The sequence below is a fragment of the Ptychodera flava genome, chromosome 4, assembly GCF_041260155.1.
Source record: "Ptychodera flava strain L36383 chromosome 4, AS_Pfla_20210202, whole genome shotgun sequence".
Lineage (NCBI taxonomy): Eukaryota > Metazoa > Hemichordata > Enteropneusta > Ptychoderidae > Ptychodera > Ptychodera flava.
Window position 1 is genome coordinate 8,535,318 of NC_091931.1, and position 18,930 is coordinate 8,554,247.

Genomic DNA, 18,930 nt, shown 5'->3' on the forward strand with positions numbered 1-18,930 from the left:
GCAGTGTCAGCGTCCAGCTCTCGCTGCATCGGGCAACACACTCTGCACAACTGTTCATCACAGTTGCAGTCATCGCACGTCTGGATTATTTCAAAACTGCTTGTTTTCTGGTACAAATAACGTCCAAATTATCCATCAAAAATAGATCCTGTAACTTCACTGTGCCACCTCTGAATGTCGCGACGGTCGACGTATACCGTATACGCGTATGCGGTACAGAATGAGACAAATCTATTTTTAGTATGCCAAAAACGCCAGGACTATTGTTCTTATGTAAATTTAATAACAGCAGCGAAGATATGAGAAGGCCTTAACAATTATGACTTATGAGGATCTTTATTCTTCAGTTTCACTGCCACGTTCGGTCAAAGCGTATGCAGGTAAGTAACAAATATACAGAATTCTATAGCTGCACTTCGCTGCACGGTTATAAGGCAGTGCATGCCCAGCCAGGAAAAGGTTCTATCGTTACGATACGAGTCTGCTTGTTGAATATTTGTGAAAAAATAACAAGAAGATATCTGGTAACTTTGAAAAATTGCCTGCTCGAGGGGAAATGGTACCTATGCTGATCATAATTGTCATGCATTTGTATACCCAATGTGTGATCTCAGCAAACCTATAATTGGAAATTATTTCCAACTGTCCATCGAGCACGTAACTGCAAAATTAAAACCGCCAAAAGAATTACCTGCGCTGGACAGACTGTTAGGCAGTCATCTCCTACTCTGGTAAACATCATCCTTGGGGTCTACATGTAATTCGTTGGAAACAATGAAGCTGCACTTGAAATCGAGTTTTAAAGGGAGGCGGTCGTCGGAACAGCGCTCAAGGTCGCTTGGGACCCCTACGACCGATGTAAACACTGTATTCAACAAGGTACGTTAGTAATTGATGAAAGTTAAAACATGTTTGTCTTAATGTACATTGTAAAATTTAAACGTTGCAACTATGCTGACATGATGCATCTATATATAGTGCATGAAATACATTGTTTGTGAACAGAAAGTCGCACATGCGCAGTTCCCTTTAACTGCAGATGTCACACGTTGGTTTATTAGTAAAACTGTTCCTTACTATATCTCCATATTTGGTTCAGGATAATTATTTAGAAATGTCACAGAGGCGCGGTACAAAATCACCCACCAGTGATATATCACCAGCATGCTGGATACCAATGGCACGCAATATGTCCTGACGTCATCCGTCTAAATCGCCATGGTAATAAAGAGACTATCCCAAATAAGTGTTATCCATCCACTGTTTATTCATTATTCCAAAAATTCAACAGAGTTAAAAGAGAAATTAATAGATTTCCACACACATAATCACATAGAAGGAAAAGAAAGTTCAAATTTTAGTCTTTCGAACTTCGAGAATGAAATAGCCGAACTTTGATCACGTTATATTATCTGTCTTAACCAAGAATGAACATTAAGCGTCGGAATACAAACGTTGTTTCAGTGTAAAGATATCTTCAATTTTGAACGATAGACAATCTCCGAGTTGTGTTTACTTAGAAAACTTGTCTTTTTTCAAGTTCGAATTGATTTTCATAAGAGCAAGGCTGTGAAAACTTTACGTTCTGACAAGTTTCAAGCTTCTACGCATGTTCACACATCAACTTAGCATTATCCTCTAATTGATTATTAATCGAGAAGAGTCTCTGTAATTGACAAATACATTTTCAATAAAGGAAGACTTAAATTATCAAAACATATACATATATCTGACAATTTGAAATCTATTAATCACCTGTTCATGCTTGGCACGAAAACAATTATTTCTTACAAAATTCAAGAATATCATGATAAATATCAGGAAAATGAATAATATGCTAAAAGCGTGATAATCATAGACCTTTAAAGCCCCAACTCCCGTATAAAAGCGCGAGAACCTACGAGAGTGGTCATAATGGTGGATATTCAAACGTACTCGGTACGCTCTGGACGCCGTCCATAAAAACCGTTAATTAAGAAATCTAACGATTAATTTTTTCTTGGAAATTGAGGGATATGTGTATAAGTATTTGGGGCACAATATACTTGGTTTCTGACGAAATTAAATTTGAAATGACGTCTGGAACCAGAAAAAGGATAAAATATTTGCCGGTAATATCGCCGGTATAACGTTTCGATGTTCAGTTTGAATCTGCATGATTGACATGATATGCAAATTGCAAATGAGTCATTAGCGATACGTTGTTTACTTTTTCCGTACGTAGCGTTGATTGTTCAAGGCGGGGAAAAACACCAAATACTCGGAGCGTACCGAAAGATACAAACGCACACACACTGTGTATAACAAATACATGCAAACACATTTGATTCGGTAGTTCTCTTTTTGGAAAATTTGTTGGTCCTGAAAAGGACCGTTTTCATTTGTGTTGGCCTACCTGAGCCGTACATTTTACAGACAGGAAGGCCTATACTGTCATTCATGCCCGGCATAAAGTACGTCTGGTATGTTCGGGTTGAGACCACGGACAAGTACCAGCACAAATTCTGGCATGATCTTTCACTTTGTCTACACTGTCTGTATATCTTCTATCTTCTTTTCAAATGTCAAGTTTTACCTCTAGTCAACGTACTGTTGAAAGCGCAATCATCGCAATGCGATATGCGTAACTATCGCTTCTTTATAGCTGTTTCCAAAAGTGATATACATTTTTTTTCCCGATCTAAAGCCGTGCATGCCTATGCAACACAAAGCGAACAAAGTCAAAATTCAAAAGACAAGTAGCCTCCAATGTGCTGACAAAACCGGGATTTTTTTGACGCCTGCAATCGCCTTCGGCATATTCGGTCGTCACTGTGCTGGGTCACTTATACTGATCTCAGTGATCACACGTCGAGTTGACAAACGTCGCCGGCGGCAGCTGAGGTCACCGTACTAATCAGTCCCATAAGTTGCACTCAAATGTCCGCGCTCGATCCCCATCACAGTTAGCTCCAATTCATTCCTGGCAAAGAAAATTCCCGTGGCTACCTCTAGTGCTCATCAGTGACCGCTATCTTCATAAAGCCAGCTGACATAGTGTGATTAGCAGTCTGACTCTGACTACCACGCGTTTGTAATGAATAGTATCGCGACTGCGTGGAGAGTGTAGAAGTGCAGTGCACTCGATTTTGGCGGGATCGTTCAAAGTAGCGAAATACTAGAACTCACCATTTTATAAGGAGGGATGAACATTGAAACGAATGCTCGGAGAATTTATGAAATCACTTTATTCTGATTTTATTTTTGGTGATTAAATATTAACAGGTTTGATTTCTAAAATAAGTATTTTTCAGAAGCTTTTTGAAATAATCATAAGACAACAAATCGACACCACATTTCATTTCGGTCACCATAAAACTTGTAATCGAAGCCGGGGAATAGTCGTCGGTACCCTCCCATCCGACAGCGCCGAGTTCATGAGACAACGAAAGTTTTGAAAGGAAACTACAACTACCATCCAAGAACTGTGGAAAACTACGTTTTATAATGGAGACACAGCCCTGCCTCGCTGAACTAAGGTCGAACGAGGAAAGGATTGTTTGTAAGACAAAAGCTCTACAAAATTTGGTAGACGACTTGGCCGTTGAGATTGTGGTAAATGTCCGTCGTCCATTGAAATAACACACTCGATAAATTTGGACATCTAGTAGGCGAATTTGCTGTTCTTTCAGAACTGTTTTGATTTTTTCCCGTTCTTTCCTGAAATGCGGCATTTCTAGGACGGCGTTGGACAAAACGGTGCTTCATTATTATCTTCAATCAAGACTCCCTGCAAGAGTGATGTACACTATATATACTATGACTGAGCCGAGGAAAACCCCGATAATAGATCCCGTGGCAGAAAACTACATTTTCTACGATTTCTGCATCGTTTACCGTATACAAAGATGCGGATAGCTATTGCCACTGTCATGATATGCATTATGTTGAATCATTCAAAAAGGCGCTGAATACAATGACAAACGCTTCGTTTTCGGACGAGAAACGTATACCATGACGCATGAGAACTAAGGAGTGTCGATCGATCGCCTGGCAACGTCATCACGGTTTGTACAAATCCGAGGCGACGCCGCGCCGAACCTCTGCTCCAGTAAGACTTCGAAAAAGTCTATGTTCAAGAAAACCTATTGGGGAAATGAGTGGATGTATCGTATGGAAAGTAAACCGTAAAATTGGGTGAAAATAGTATACGTAAAGTCACCGTGCAGTCAATGTTTACATGTATGTGGCGTGCACGTTCTATTTTTGGAGGTGTTCAACCAGCTGTTTTAATTTGCTACTTTTTGTTCACAAAGAAACCATATTAGTTATGTTTTGCTCCGCCCATTTTCATCGATTTTTCTCGGTAGGGCCCTACCGAGAGTTACCGGTTTAAGGGTCTATGGTTAATCTAAGCGTGTACGCATACACTTTTTGTCTGAGGCTTAAATTATTTTTTGAAATCTGCTGTCTGATACGATTTGCAATCTATGGCTACTATCCCGGACATAATAGTACAATTTAAAACATCATTTCGATTCTAAGTGGCCAGTCTGCGGTTGACTAATGCAGTTGAAAATACCATCCCAGTGTATTCGATTAGAAAATCAAGTCTGTTGCGCCGCTGGGATTTCAGCAAATATACTCGGATTATTTGATTTAGTTACACGTGTACATCAGCAGAAGTTTGCCCCTCGTCTTCACCAAAACCCCGATCGACGTTCTCGAAACTGGTGAAGTACGACTCGCCGGAAATCGAGGACCCTTCGTCGTCAACATACGTAACAGGCACGAAAGGCGGGTAATTCCTCTCTTGATACCGCGGATAATTGAAGTGTCGGTACTCCGGATAGTCGCGGTGTTTTTCAAGAATCTCCAAACCCTGTTTTCGGTACTCATCTTCTGGGACGGCCTTCTTTTCGCCCGTCATATCCATGACGATGACGTACTTCTCTTCTTTGGACTTGGCGGCCATTTCACGACTGTAATTTTTGATCTTTTGCCGCTTCTTTTTCTTCCTGTCGGGCGTGTCGTGGATATGTGCGTAGTTTGCAGTCAGTACGGGTAGAGTGTGAAACTGTTGAAAAAAAAATATTTGCAAAAAAGTGTGTATTTCTAAAGATTGAATTGATCGGTTTATCGACAGAGTCTGCATGGGCCAGTTACCAAATAGTTAGATCGGTTCTTCTACAGAATTTTCAAGATGACATGCAGGTAGACCAAGCAAGTCTAACAGGTCTAAATGCACCAACATTTAATCGGCGCCCTTCTCCGAGGAAGTGATTGAAAGTAATGATTGTAACATGTTCTTTTCACATTGAGCTGAGCCTGAATACTAATGGCAAAAGTCCATTGCTTCGTGGTAACTACGTTACCGTAGGGCGCCCCCACAAGTTCATGTGATTGACATGATCAGGAAGGATAAATGAACGAAGAAACGAAGAAACCGCCCTTTCTTGGATGTAATTTGATATCGATTTATCTTATCCTGTCACCCCACATTTCTTTAATAATCCCGCATAATAACGTTTCATAGTAAGCATTAAATCGGAACGGAGTGAGTCATGCAGAGACGAGAGTGGAGTACTATACGTGGAAGGAGTGTGGTTTGTCAAAATACTTACCAATCCCACCACAATTATCATGGAAGCTCCACACGCTATGGCAAAACCTAGCCACAGTCCTGTACCCTGTAAACCAAAACAGTATATTTGATATGAAAAAAGAACAAACTTCAATGGGCGACGGAGGAGTATGAAATAGGCCTGTCGTAGCGCCAGCCATAACATAGAAACATCCATGGTTACATGATATCCAAAGGCACCGTGTAAGAAGAGACAGTAATTCTGTTAATTCATTATTTAGGTCAGCTAGGACTTCCTTAGGCGGTGTAGTAACATGTACTCTAATTGACGCTGGGATTATGAGCCTTGATTTTATTTTTTTGTGCCATATAAAGGGATACCACGGATTGGTATCTCATGGGTTTAAGAGAAAATTATTTGAAATCACAAGATTTTTACTTTACATCTACCACTCATTACGTGACTAGACACGCGGAACCAAAGAAAGGCTCTTTTAAGACGTGTTTTCGCAAAAACCGTCATGCCAGTTCGTGATTTAGAGAAAGAAAGGGACAAATAAAATATTGAATAGGCAGACGAAAGACTGATTGGCAGTGCTGCTATGATAAGATAACAAGATTGTGATACAGCAAGGTGTAACATAAAGTGAGTTGCAACCTGTACCACTACGTACGTAATGGATTTTGGTTCTCTGAGGAAAAAAAAACATCGATTTCTCAGCATAGACGTGTCGGTGTGCTCTAATCAGCTTTAAGGTGAGCGATGCCTCATTATCCACAAGACACACCGCAATCTTACGTGTATCATGGAGTACCGAATAGTAACCAGGCTTTAGAGCTGACTCACAATGAACCCAACCTCTAAATGAGCAAAGGTGAAGACTACACGCATGCGCCCGCGTCGATTCACACATTCACGGCGTTCCGTTCAAGTGTGTACACGGTAAATTGTAGCAGTAATTCGTATCTGTATTAGATGCCTTCCCAGACGATTATAATATCAAGGCGGCAAGACATATTTTCGTTTTAGGGATAACTAGATTACATGTTAATTTTCAGTAACAGCAAATTTTGCTTGTTTTATTATAAAATTCCAAGTTTCGAGATTTACGACACTACAGTCACTTGTGATAGCTATTAATGAATTCAAATAGGAAAATATCAGTCTCAAGGATATCAGATGAACTTTCTCGTTCTTTTCTTTATGCAGTTTGATAATGAAAACACTTTGAATTCACCAAAACTCTGGAGTTTTCATATACTGCCATCATTTGCACAGAAACTCACGTAAGTTTAAACCTTTCCTCAGACAACAAATTGAAACGCTGACTTCTGTTCACCATAATTGCAGAAGTAAGCTCCTCGTTGGGGCTCTATAAATTAGATGACCCCAGGAGCTTCGAATGCTGAACGAATGCTGACGTCAATGGATTTCCTTCATACTTGCGCTGTCCTGTTTGTTCTTGTTACTCAGCGTTACTGTGATTAAAATCGCCCCTCAAAATGTTTTGATTAGGTGAATTTAGCGCTACGCCAGACTTCTTATGGTATCCATGATAAAAATCGAGTTGAAAGGGTCATCAGAAAAGAAGGAACGAGAGAGAGAGAGAGAGAGAGAGAGAGAGAGAGAGAGAGAGAGAGAGAGAGAGAGAGAGAGAGAGAGAGGGGGGGGGGAAGGAGGGAGGGAGGGAGGGAGAGAGAGAGGGAGGGAGGGAGAGACAGACTGACAGAGTACTTACGTGTCTACACAACTTATAGAGTTCATCTGCGCACAGCAAAGTTGTATTGGTCTCGTACCTCTCATCTCTGCTTCTCAAACCTATGCAAAGTAAATCAAAAATATCGTGAAGTAATAATCAAGAACTAAGCTGGAACCGCCTTGTAAGGTTGCTACAACTGAACTCTGTGTGTCAAAGCGACATTTGGTTTGCCTTGCTATAGGCAACACCACCGTTCTAACGTCGGTTGTTGGACTTAAATCGATTTTCTGAAGTCAAGTTTTGCCTGCCTTGCGAATACAATCCAACGCAAAATAAGTTTTATCAGCTCGAATTTTCATTTAAAACTCAAATGCTGCGTTGTCTGTCAAACCAAACCAGTCTTTACAAAGGTCAAATTTAATATCGGTATTCGTTGAAAGTATCTAGACATGCATGGCCTGTGTTTACCAATCGATTTCTCTTGTGAACGCGAGGAAAATTTGCCTCGGGTACAAATTGCGATGTGTGGGCGATTGGAATAATGGAACGAAGAAAAACTGCATTCATCAATGTGGATTGAAATGGTATACTTTTTAACACACATATGCGGAATTGTAATTGTTCTTACAGGTAGTTATACAGAAAACTGTAAACTGAGAGAGATGAATGGATTTTGACATAAACTCGCACTTGCACGTTAAAAATGAGATCACTTTAGTTGTTTCTTGTTTGGGACTTATTACAGTTGAAATTTGAACGAAAGTGAAAGCAAGTGGTTTTTGTTATGACCGCTGGCAGAGAAACCATAGAATGGTAGATATAAATGAATGACATGCCGAGACTTACTAATAAGGCCCGACCAATGTCACATAGACGAGTCCAGTGCCGCAAGAATGACACAACCCGCTGGAATATTAGCAGAGATGTTACCTTATCCCGTAGAGAGAAGAAAATAACCTAAATGAGATCACGAGAGAGAAAAAAGATGAAGATGAAAGAACATGGGGAGCAGAGAGTACTATATCATTGAATGAGTCAAGAGTAACCATGGAAACCAATCACTGTATGCCCTGAAAGTGTGAGAGAAATTAATTTAGAGTCGTATTATTACACTTTTTAAAATGTAATTTTATCAACCGCCTGGGGCAGCTGCGTTAATATGTGTTTGTGCAAGAATAAGTCTGCCCCTTGCCCAGTGCTAGATCATTTCGGTGCTTAGAATTCCACAGCATTTGAAGATTCGAAGGACAGTGATTGACGTCCTGTCTGAGACTCAATTTTTCGTGAGCACATCTCAGAAATTAAGTGATCGCACACTTACGGGAGAGAGTGAAGCTGCCCGTGACCTCATAAATCAGTCTGACCCGTAACATACAAAGGTCATTGCAGGTCACTCATGGAAAGGATGTTAGGATTTTGTTCATTTTATCAGTTTAAATTGAGAACACGATTGATATTGTAGAATTCGTTTGGCCGAAACGACAGAAACATATGATTGTATATTACATAAATATAGTTGTAAAAAACCTAATAAAGAAATTGTACAGGGTCATGAAAATGACGAACAAATAATTCTTTCATATGCGGAAAGAGAACGGAGAGTTAATTTAACTGCTGGTGAACACCGCTAATGTGATTTCAATAGTAATATAAATTCAAAAGTAAAAAGTAATTCATGATTTAATCTTACTCTCTTGCACTTTATCGGCCAGGCCCTTTATATCGCCGAGCACTCCAGTTGCCGTGCCAACAGCACTGTCAACGCTGCGTATTCCCATCAATTGCGTTAGTGTATCCATGGCAACAGCCATGCCGTAACCGAGGAGTTCATCTAATATTTAAAAAAGTAACAAAATGGAGGTATTGTTCTTTCATATGTACCAGGTGCGTAAGTGATTTTCATTTAACAGTTCTCTGTTTCAGCAGGACGTTTTTAACACGTCTTGCACTCATATTCAAAACTAATCAGGCGCAAAACGTTTAGTTTTTAAAAACAAATGTCACTTCGCTTGCGCTACCGGGACGCTAGACAATCGCTCTGTGCATTCTACTTCTAAAACGCCATTACAAATCCCAATCAGTACACTTTCAGTTGCCAAGAGGAAATTTGCGCGCGGGTGACCCTGTGTTTCCATGACAACCGACAGTAATCCAAATCTTCGAACAAAGCGAAACGATCGTTGCCCTCTACCGACATGAGTCTGTTGTTCTACTCTTCACTATTTACCAGGTGGAGACTCAGTGATTAAATATTTGAAAGATCAATAAATGGAAGATCAAGAAAAGAAAACACAAACAAAATTGCTTGAAGCTATAATATTTGTCTACAACTACATATTTAATGTTGTTTCCATCATAGCCAGTTCGGAAGATGTTGTTTTAAATGCCGTAAAGCGTAATTTCTCTTTTATGAAAGGACAAAATATATGTACTGTCGCCTTCATTACCAATTCAGATTTTCATTCATTCATCACGGCTTCTGCCATGTCGTCTGATTCTACACATTGTCATTAAAATCCACTTTAGTAAAGAATGATTTATCGTGCTCCATCTTTTCTGATTTCTGGGATTCGTTTTAGACGAGTCATTTTAATTCGTAACAAATCCTTTATATGGCATGGAGTCGCCACACGTCGAGACGTTCATTGAGTAAACTAAAACCTCACCGTGTACAGTTGTGTTAAGAAAATCCAGGCTATCGATCAAAGTATGTAAAGTTATTAAGTGTTCATAACTCAGACTTAATGTGGTATTGACAATGAAAACACTATTAAACGAAAATTGCGAATTATGATAGTTTTGTGATCGAGGGACAATGTGAAAGATGCCGTGTATACTCTCAAAACTTCGAATAAATAGCAAAAGTCTATTTTGTTTTGGTTGTTTGCTTTTACAACCTAAAAGTCCTAGATTTTTCATACCTATGTGATTCGGAGAAAACAAGCCTGACACGAAAATTGTGCTGAGAAGACTTGTAGTAACTTAACTGCTGGATGGCAGAAACATCACGTTTACAAAACCTTCCTCTGCTTCAACGCTGATATGCTTTGTCATCTGGCTGATTCAAAGATTCGATTGAAACGCGTTCTCGTTTTGTACGTAGCTATGACTAAAAATACTTCGATTAAGAGGTAATAAACGTAACTTTTGATGACCTCTTCGATATCTTTTTTATTATTTGAAAGATAGAGATTTTCGTATTCTTCTTCCTAAACTATGTCGACAAAATGTATTTAGACAATTTGCAGTGTCATTGTTGACAAACAAATTGTGGTCCAGACCAGAATTCAGCTACGCTGTGTTGTCAAGATAACCTCTGAACACTTTTACGTAATTTTTAGAGCAGTACAACTTTTACTGTACAGATAGAACGATATAATGAAGCGTAATGACAGGTTTCTGGGAAATCGAGTATCAATATGTTACAATAAACGGACCTCGTCAAGTATGCGACTACAGCCGTACCAGCAGACTGTACCATTATTTTTAGGGATGGCCGAGGGGTGTGAGGGACTGAATAGGCGTGCTTAATGGATTCTATGTCAGAGTGAGGGACAAAAGGGTAGTGTAATTTCACAGCCACCTGTGATCTATTCCACTCTGCGTCTATATATGCGCCCCATAGACGAGTGTACATATGCCCCATCTTCTTCTCAGGCATATGTACACACGTCTATGGGGCGCATATATATATATATATATAGAGAGAGAGAGAGAGAGAGAGAGAGAGAGAGAGAGAGAGAGAGAGAGAGAGAGAGAGAGAGAGACTCATAGCGGAATAGACCACAGGTGACTGTGGTAATTTTCATGACAAATACACTGGCTGATTAGGACAAATGAAAACTGGAGTATCGACAACTTTTCCGGTATTTGACAAATCAAACGCCATAATTTCCCCGTACCTCCTATCACATGGCAGTGAGTTATTTATAGCCGTTAGACAACACGTTTGCCGAAGTTCAACAACAACTAATGCCACTAGCGCACCACTGCTAGTCTCACCCTTCCATTAGCGCGTTTATAAAGCCCCTCACACCCGTCGCCCATCCCTAAGAATAATGGTACAATCCGCTAGATACTTCTGTGGCATCATACTTGACAATAAACTAATGATATTGCTTTCAAACATGGAGAATATGATGTTCTCACTGTTTTCGAAACACCCGACACAAAATACTGATTTCGTATCTATATTTCTATGTACATATTTCCTTTATAGATTCGGCATTGGTCTGTTTTGTAATATACCTGTAACTTTGTCGTGTATGTCATATCAATTTAACTCTACTCTGTGGGTTGATATATGGCATGGTTGCTGCTTTTGGTCAGTGAATCAGAGCTTTCCTGGATGGAGCATGGTGAACAAGTAGTGCGATGGGGAATTTTCACAATTGACAGATTGCAGTAGTTTTTATTCATGTCTGTTTATTTTCGTATTTATTGTTAATCCTGTGAGTATGTGAGGCTCTAAGATGTTACGTATCGGAAGTTTACATTGGGGCGATCCATGCTTCTGAAGAAAATTTAGTTGATTTTATCGTGGCTTACCGTGGTTTTATCGGCCACAAAACCCTTCTATAGTTACAAGACGAACAGAAAAGAGTTTTAAGACGAAGTGTTTGACGAAGTGTTGGAGTTCCGGTCCTTTTGAGGATGCGCGATGAATACATTGACTGTATAATTTTTGACAATTGTAGCAGAATCAGGCATGTTTTTATCGAGTGTTTTATTCAATATTTGAACCAGATAATAACCTTGACAATAAGTTAATATGCATTTCCCTGGAGCACACATGGTTTAAAAATTTGAAGTAGATTTACTAAGACAAAAATCAGACTGCAGTCATTTCAAACTAAATTTGACAAATTGACGACATGGTATTCGTTCTCGATATTTGCATGTCTGTGCGTCCTATCGTCTGTAAGATGATAGATCTACGTTTCGGTCAATTGAATGTCTGCACGTCTCGCTGTAGATTATCGTCTCGCTGTTTTTCCATTAAAGCTAATTATCCTACGTCGCCAACAAACAGAGGCATATCCATGTTTGCACTGATGTGTATGTACACTGCCACCGGTTATCTTTTCATGACGATGTGCTTCAAGTGACACCGCAATGCGCCACAACGCAATGCGCTGTATCATCAACTCTGGTGAAATTTCGAAGCTTATGACAGTGGTATGTCGTTTAGCTTAGACACGTCAACAGACGTTCTTTAGAGAAATTACCATTTGAAAGAACTTTTGACCTTTAAACGACCTTTTACTGTATCCCCTTATCTTTATAATTTTCAGACCCCTCTACACTCTCCACGGAATATCCCACGATTCATTATGATGTGTATCCTCGGAGGTTCCTCACTGATGTCTGGAAAGTCTCCCATGTGCAGAGAAACTTGTAGACAAGTAATAAAAATTTGGAAACCGTACTTTTGAGCACATGGCTGAGCTCAATGTCCAGTTTGAATGATTTGAAAAATAATACTTGATTGAGAGAGGAGATATCAATTTTGTGAAATTGTCAAACAATTTTAGAGCCAGTGATACACAATAATTTCATGGAAAGTAAGGAGTGTTTTGGCACCTGTTTTGTCAAACAAAAGGATATTGATTTCTTTCAAATAGATCTACAAAAGAAATTTGCATGTTAACTTTTGCACTGAAAGTGACCACCTCAGTTGCTCATTACAAACTTCCCAAAAGTGTGTTATTTGTAGTCCCTGTAAACCATCAATTTTGTGGCCGTTTAATGGTGATGTTGAAATTTCTACTAAAAAATCGGACCGTGCTTCCTTTTTTAGATATTATCAAATGGTCATTGTAATGACAAATGTTACTCTCAATATGCAGAACTGGATAAGTTATAATTACATGAACCTTCGAGTGTACACATCATACAGACTTGTGGGTAATTTACTGTATTGTGCTCTAATCCTCTTGCCTCTCGAGAGGTTATCAGGGACTGCGCAAATTTCCTCCTGTATTTTGTTTTTCTCGGCAAGTTAAACTCTATGCAAGTTTCAGCCATTTCTAATAATGCAGCTAAAACCACAAGGGGTTTCAAGGTTGTTTTGGCGGGAAAAGGCGGGCACTTACTCAGTTTGGTCATATCGAGGCATCTGTTCTGTATTTCCTTGACGATGTCCAGTGCGCATGCTTGGTCCACGATAAAAGCGAAAATGGTGGGTATCATCAGTACACTGATGAATATCAGCCAGAGGAACATGAAGAAATAACAGGCTACAACCAACTGTAACGAAACCAATGTATGAACAGTGTTAATAGAAAGTGGTAGTGGTATATCTGAAATGTAGGTCTACTTGTGTATATCTACCAGGTATTACGCCAATGACCATAAAAATATCTAATTACTCCAGCGATCTGCGAATTTCTTGTCACTAGTTATCAAACAGTGAGTTGCTCACAGTTAGAGGTTTATATGGGATTTCGAACCGATCGGTTATTGCAGTAACGTGAATAGTGTGTTGAAATTGTCATATCTCCACCTTACGGTCGGAATGTGGCCACAAGGCTTATCGGATAAGTTGTCATGACAACAGTGTGAGACTGTGTTGCGTTCTCTAAAATGACATAGCGTGAACACAGTATCATTCCTGAGCGGTTCATTTCTTTGTCCACTGACACTTCCAGAAAATCAACAACAAACAATTGTTAACACTACAATCAATTGTCAACAAAAGGATATGTGAACATGGGAAGGCTTATACATAACCAATAAAATAACACATCATTTACAAATTTTCATACAAAAACTCTTGTGTACATTTGCATAACGATATGTATGCTTGAAAGTATCCACAATTCAAAAGGTCTGTAGCTAGCTGTAACTTTTGATGATTCTCTCCCTCTACTTTTGTTTCAAATGTAAACTGTAGATTTTTGTTCTACTCCCCAAATATGTTACGATGCATAGCTGCAACTGTCAACCAAACCCGTACAGGAGACTGCATTGTCATTGTTGACAAGTATACTCTGGTCAGGATCAGAATTCAAATTTGAACAATAAACCGTGCATTTTACATTATACAGAGGCTGTATTGACAAGTTAAATATTTAGTGTTTCATCATACTTTGGAAAACAGAACAAGAACTGACAAAAATAGCGAAAAATGATAAAATGTTACAGGTACTGGCCCTTTAATAGTAGTGTCCGTTATAGACTCTAACCAAACAAGCGAGCAGAAGGTTCTTTGATTCGAATTCAGTTGTGATTTGTTATGACATAATGTAGTCTAGCGTACTTTCGAAGTAAATTCCCAAGGCAATTTCATGTTGTTCGCGTACATTTTTCGAGTCAGACGACAATATTTGTACCAAACACAGTTTCCAACGTGAAATCTTACCAGGGCAATGATGATTCTTCCGTAGAGACGGCAACCATATCGACCACAGCAAGTCCGACGTGTAGGCCCCGTTGCCGCTATACCGATTATCAGCACCCACAGCGCCATGTATCCCATCATTCCTGCTATGGCAATAACACCCATCTGGGCAAATGGTACCCTTGAAAATAGAACACAATTAACGGACAAATAGAGTAGTAATATGCAATAAGATATCAAAGGTCGGTGACCTTTCCAAGTTGATACTCGGATTGGTACTTCCTGGCTGAAATAAGGGTCAGATAGAACCAGTTTATATTTTTGACACTATTGTTAATATCAACCTCTTTGAAAGTTTTTAAAGCAAACTTACCCAATGCAGAGCAAGTAACGATTGTCGACGGATACAGACGGCGTCGTTATCATACATAAATGTCTTCATCTCCAATAATGAACAACCTTAATATGTTCATGTAATACACTGTTTTCGTACGTTTCAAAGAAAACGATTACAGTCCATATCACTTTTAAGTGGAAGCGTGTTTTAAATTTTCATTTTTATTTTTCAGTTTTGCTAGATGCCTTTTTTCGATGGAGTAAAAGTGTATATTGACTTTTTGCTCCACAACCTTTAATCATGAAATCGCGTTCATGGTCACTTTATCCACTAATGATCGAAAAATCGGAATCGTATCTTCCCAGCCCCAGGGTTGCGCTAGGGTTTGGCCTGTTCGAACTGCACTGGCCCGCCGGGTAGATTATTTAGTTTCCAATATATTTGAGCAATGAAGCTATGAGATTTTCAAATTGATTTCAGGATATTTGGGTGACTTACATCTCGGCAATTGATGGTCCAAGGAATGCAACCAGTAAGTCCATGACACCACTGACTGCTTCTAGTAGGAAGTACCCAAAGGACGAGGCACCGGCGGCGAGGAAGAAGAACGCTATCAACGAATCATAGGGTACCCTCGACAGGCATACACAGCACTTGTTGTTGCAACATGCGCGCCAGAAGCAACGGCAGCACCGGCAGAATATGTTGTGGCAGAGGTATCGACTGATGCGATACTTGTTCTCTCCTATGGTGCGACAGCAACTCACCAGGGCTAACCAGACGAAATTGTCACAGAATATTCTCTTGTTGCGACGGTGAATGCGCCCCCAGTGGTCCGACACGACATCCCTGGTGTTACCAAACCACCGGTAGAACATATTCTCGTTTCGAACATGTTTTGTGTAGGCAGTCTTCACCGATTCTTTTCCTGCAATATAGTGACCACAACAAAACACCCATCCATGAAGTACATTGGCTTGATCAGTTGTGAAGAGTTTTAGCAGAAACACTATTCTGCTTTTGCTCGTTGTTCATGATATCACTGGCGACACCAATTCGAAGGCAATTATTACGACTTTCAGATTCTAAAATATCAAGAATCAAGAATTTCAGTGCTAATACATGGGACCCACGTACACTGCCAATCACAAAGTTATGGAATGAAGATTACTTATTTCCTTGAACTAAATTGAATGAGAAAATAGTGCATATATTAGCGCCGTGCATAATGTCGTCCTTTAGGTTTTATATCTTGACTTACGGACAGGTTTCAACTATGGATAGGCAATAAACAAAAGAACATATAAACAAGTGAATGAAGATAGTAACTAACCAGCAAAAGTTGTCACTCTGGTTTAAAGGGACAAAGTCGGCCATTTTTCATGAATTTTGTTTGATGCAAAATACTACTTATATTGTTTTACATGTTGAAAGATACTGAATGAATGGGTGACCATGCATATATTTGACCCTGGTTTTAGACAAATTAAGTGAAACCATCGCAAAAATGAATTAATGGTCATGACCATGGTCATGTATCGTGCCTAAAACCGGGGTCGAATATATGCATGGTCATCAATCCATTCATTCAGTATCTTTAAACATGTCAAACAATATAAGTAGTATCTCGTATCAAACAAAATTCATGAAAAATGGCCGACTTTGTCCCTTCAATCCCCACGACTTTAGAGGGCTGGTGAGATGCCGGTGTGGACAGTGAGCGGGTAATATTCGATTTGTCGATGTCAGATTTCTCGGGATTGGCCTATAGAAGATATCGGCGCGCGGACCATCAGATTTTGTTAAACAGCGGTAAAAATGCAGAGTAATTTTGCTATAAGACCCGCTGTTGTTGAAAATATTAACATTATTGCAACTTTAAAATTTTGGATTAAAATAGTATGAAGACTCTGCCTACAAGTTAGTGACCACGTGACATTTTTTTCTCATTTGCTTTGGCGACTATGACCACAGTGCTATTTAATGATATAGATTAGGATACACATAAACAAAGAACGTGTCGATTACAAATCAATTTCAGGGTAAATTATCCCAATATGGAGAAAAATTTAGACATGATAAACAAATAGATAAAAATAGGAGTCTCAATTGGACACACCTGTTGGTAAGTTCATTATCCTTATTTCAACTTTGACCCCGTTCCACGGCTGCGCATTGCATTCCGGGAAGGGGAAAGGGCACACTATCAACAGCGGAGCCTGGATTATTACTCATGAATGCAGCTATTTACAGAAATCACTGCAATAAAAATGTGCTTCACTTGAAATACCCATTAACCCCTCGACTTCAGCAAACAAATAGCAGTTGAAAGCCGTACAGGATAACTGAACTGTAAACATATCAAACCTCGAAGGATTCAGTGAGTAAATTTAGGTAGAGGGTTTTATGCCTTGCCTCTAATAGTGAACGAAAATTAAACATCGGTTAAAGAACAAATGTTTGAATATCGTAGACCTAGCACTTGTTGCTAGTACAGAACACGCCCCAAAACATGTAAATAGATAAAGACTTGCTAACTTCAACAACTAATTTCTTAAATACTACGGGCGCGAAATTGTGCTTCACCAAATTGTCCACGTCACCACCACTCGGACGACACTTACCCGAGTAACTTATCGACTTATAGATAATAGAACCCCATACTTTAAATATAACAGTCATCGATGCCGCTAGTTTTATTGCTGGTCCATTTGTCTTTGTTTTTCCACACCCTGTCACTTAATACAGAATGTCCTGAAAAGACGTATTTCACACAAGTGTAAAGTGAACGGAATCACTTACCTTTCTCACGGTACTGACGTAAATTGATTCCCCCTAAAAACAAAGGAACAACATCGTTGGTTTTATCTCTCTCATCTGATGGTACATTTGATTTTAAGATGGAAATCCATTGATACTATAATGGACGGTGTACTTGCACTTGACTCACAGCGGACTGATATATCACAAAAACCCTGACATTTAAACCATAATTACTAATAGCATGGAGGTTTCAGTCAGTGTATGGTTTGGCGAGCGTTGCTTCTGAAAAGCCTTTACCTGACGAGGGCGTGACCCTGACTGTCCTTGATGTGCGGCAAAAGCTAGACAAACCAGTCGGCATATAAACCTGGCACCGCAAAGGATCTTCACACACTCTGTACATTTCAGTTATGAATCCGAACTTATTTAATTTTTGTTGGAATGCTGCCTTTTCCGTTTTGATCGCACCACTGTCCTAATGCTTTTATAAATTTAAATATTTGAAACATATGATAAATCGAGGTGTCTGGCTCATCTATCGTTTACATTACCATAATTGCACACGCTCAAGACAGTCATGTGATAGGACGGTTTTTGTTGATAATTCCACGATCTCATACTGAGTGATTTGGTCCTATCACACCCTGAAAACACTACCAATGATTATTGCAGTCCACATGAATAAGAGAAGTTAAATTAATGTGCACTTTAAGTCAAATTAAGGTCTACTTTTGTCTGTTAACATGCAAAACCAAAGATATATTCGCGAGATGATGAAAACACGGCGCCCTGGATGGTTATTTCACTTCAAAGGATTTCACTGTCTCTTATCATATTCGGAAAAGGGCGAGAGTTTGCGATTGACAGCTGTTCCGACATTCTACACGTACTGACTTTATCACAGTGAAATAATATGCATAAAAACATTACAAAATACAGACAGAATTATATTGGTACAGTATGGTTACACAGTGGCATAAGATATATATATATAGCTTGGTCGGAGGACTTACTCATCTCGGTCGAAGCATTGGCGAATGTGTTCTCCTTTACCCAGAATGCTCCGACGCAGCTCACAAATTGTCGTCGACGAAACAAAAAGCAGAACTCCCAGTCAGAGGCACATTGATGGATTTCTAGATCACAGGAACACTAACGGCTTTTCAACGCCAAACGAGGAGCGTTCAAACATATGTAAATTTTTCTCCATTTAGATTTTATTTTT

At 39.4% G+C, this 18,930-nt stretch overlaps 1 protein-coding gene across 1 annotated transcript; it reads right to left on the reverse strand.

The window, feature by feature from the left end:
* Nucleotides 1-1,247: 1,247 nt before the first annotated feature.
* On the reverse strand, nt 1,248-18,930 carry LOC139130824 (uncharacterized). The gene is made up of 10 exons (XM_070696620.1): nt 18,719-18,930; nt 17,745-17,777; nt 15,441-15,870; nt 14,627-14,786; nt 13,359-13,512; nt 8,954-9,094; nt 7,303-7,382; nt 5,604-5,669; nt 4,368-5,056; nt 1,248-1,860 (listed from the first exon to the last, which is right to left on the reverse strand). The coding sequence occupies exons 1-9, from the start codon at nt 18,720-18,722 to the stop codon at nt 4,643-4,645; spliced, it is 1,482 nt and encodes a 493-aa protein (XP_070552721.1). The 5' UTR covers nt 18,723-18,930; the 3' UTR covers nt 1,248-1,860; nt 4,368-4,642.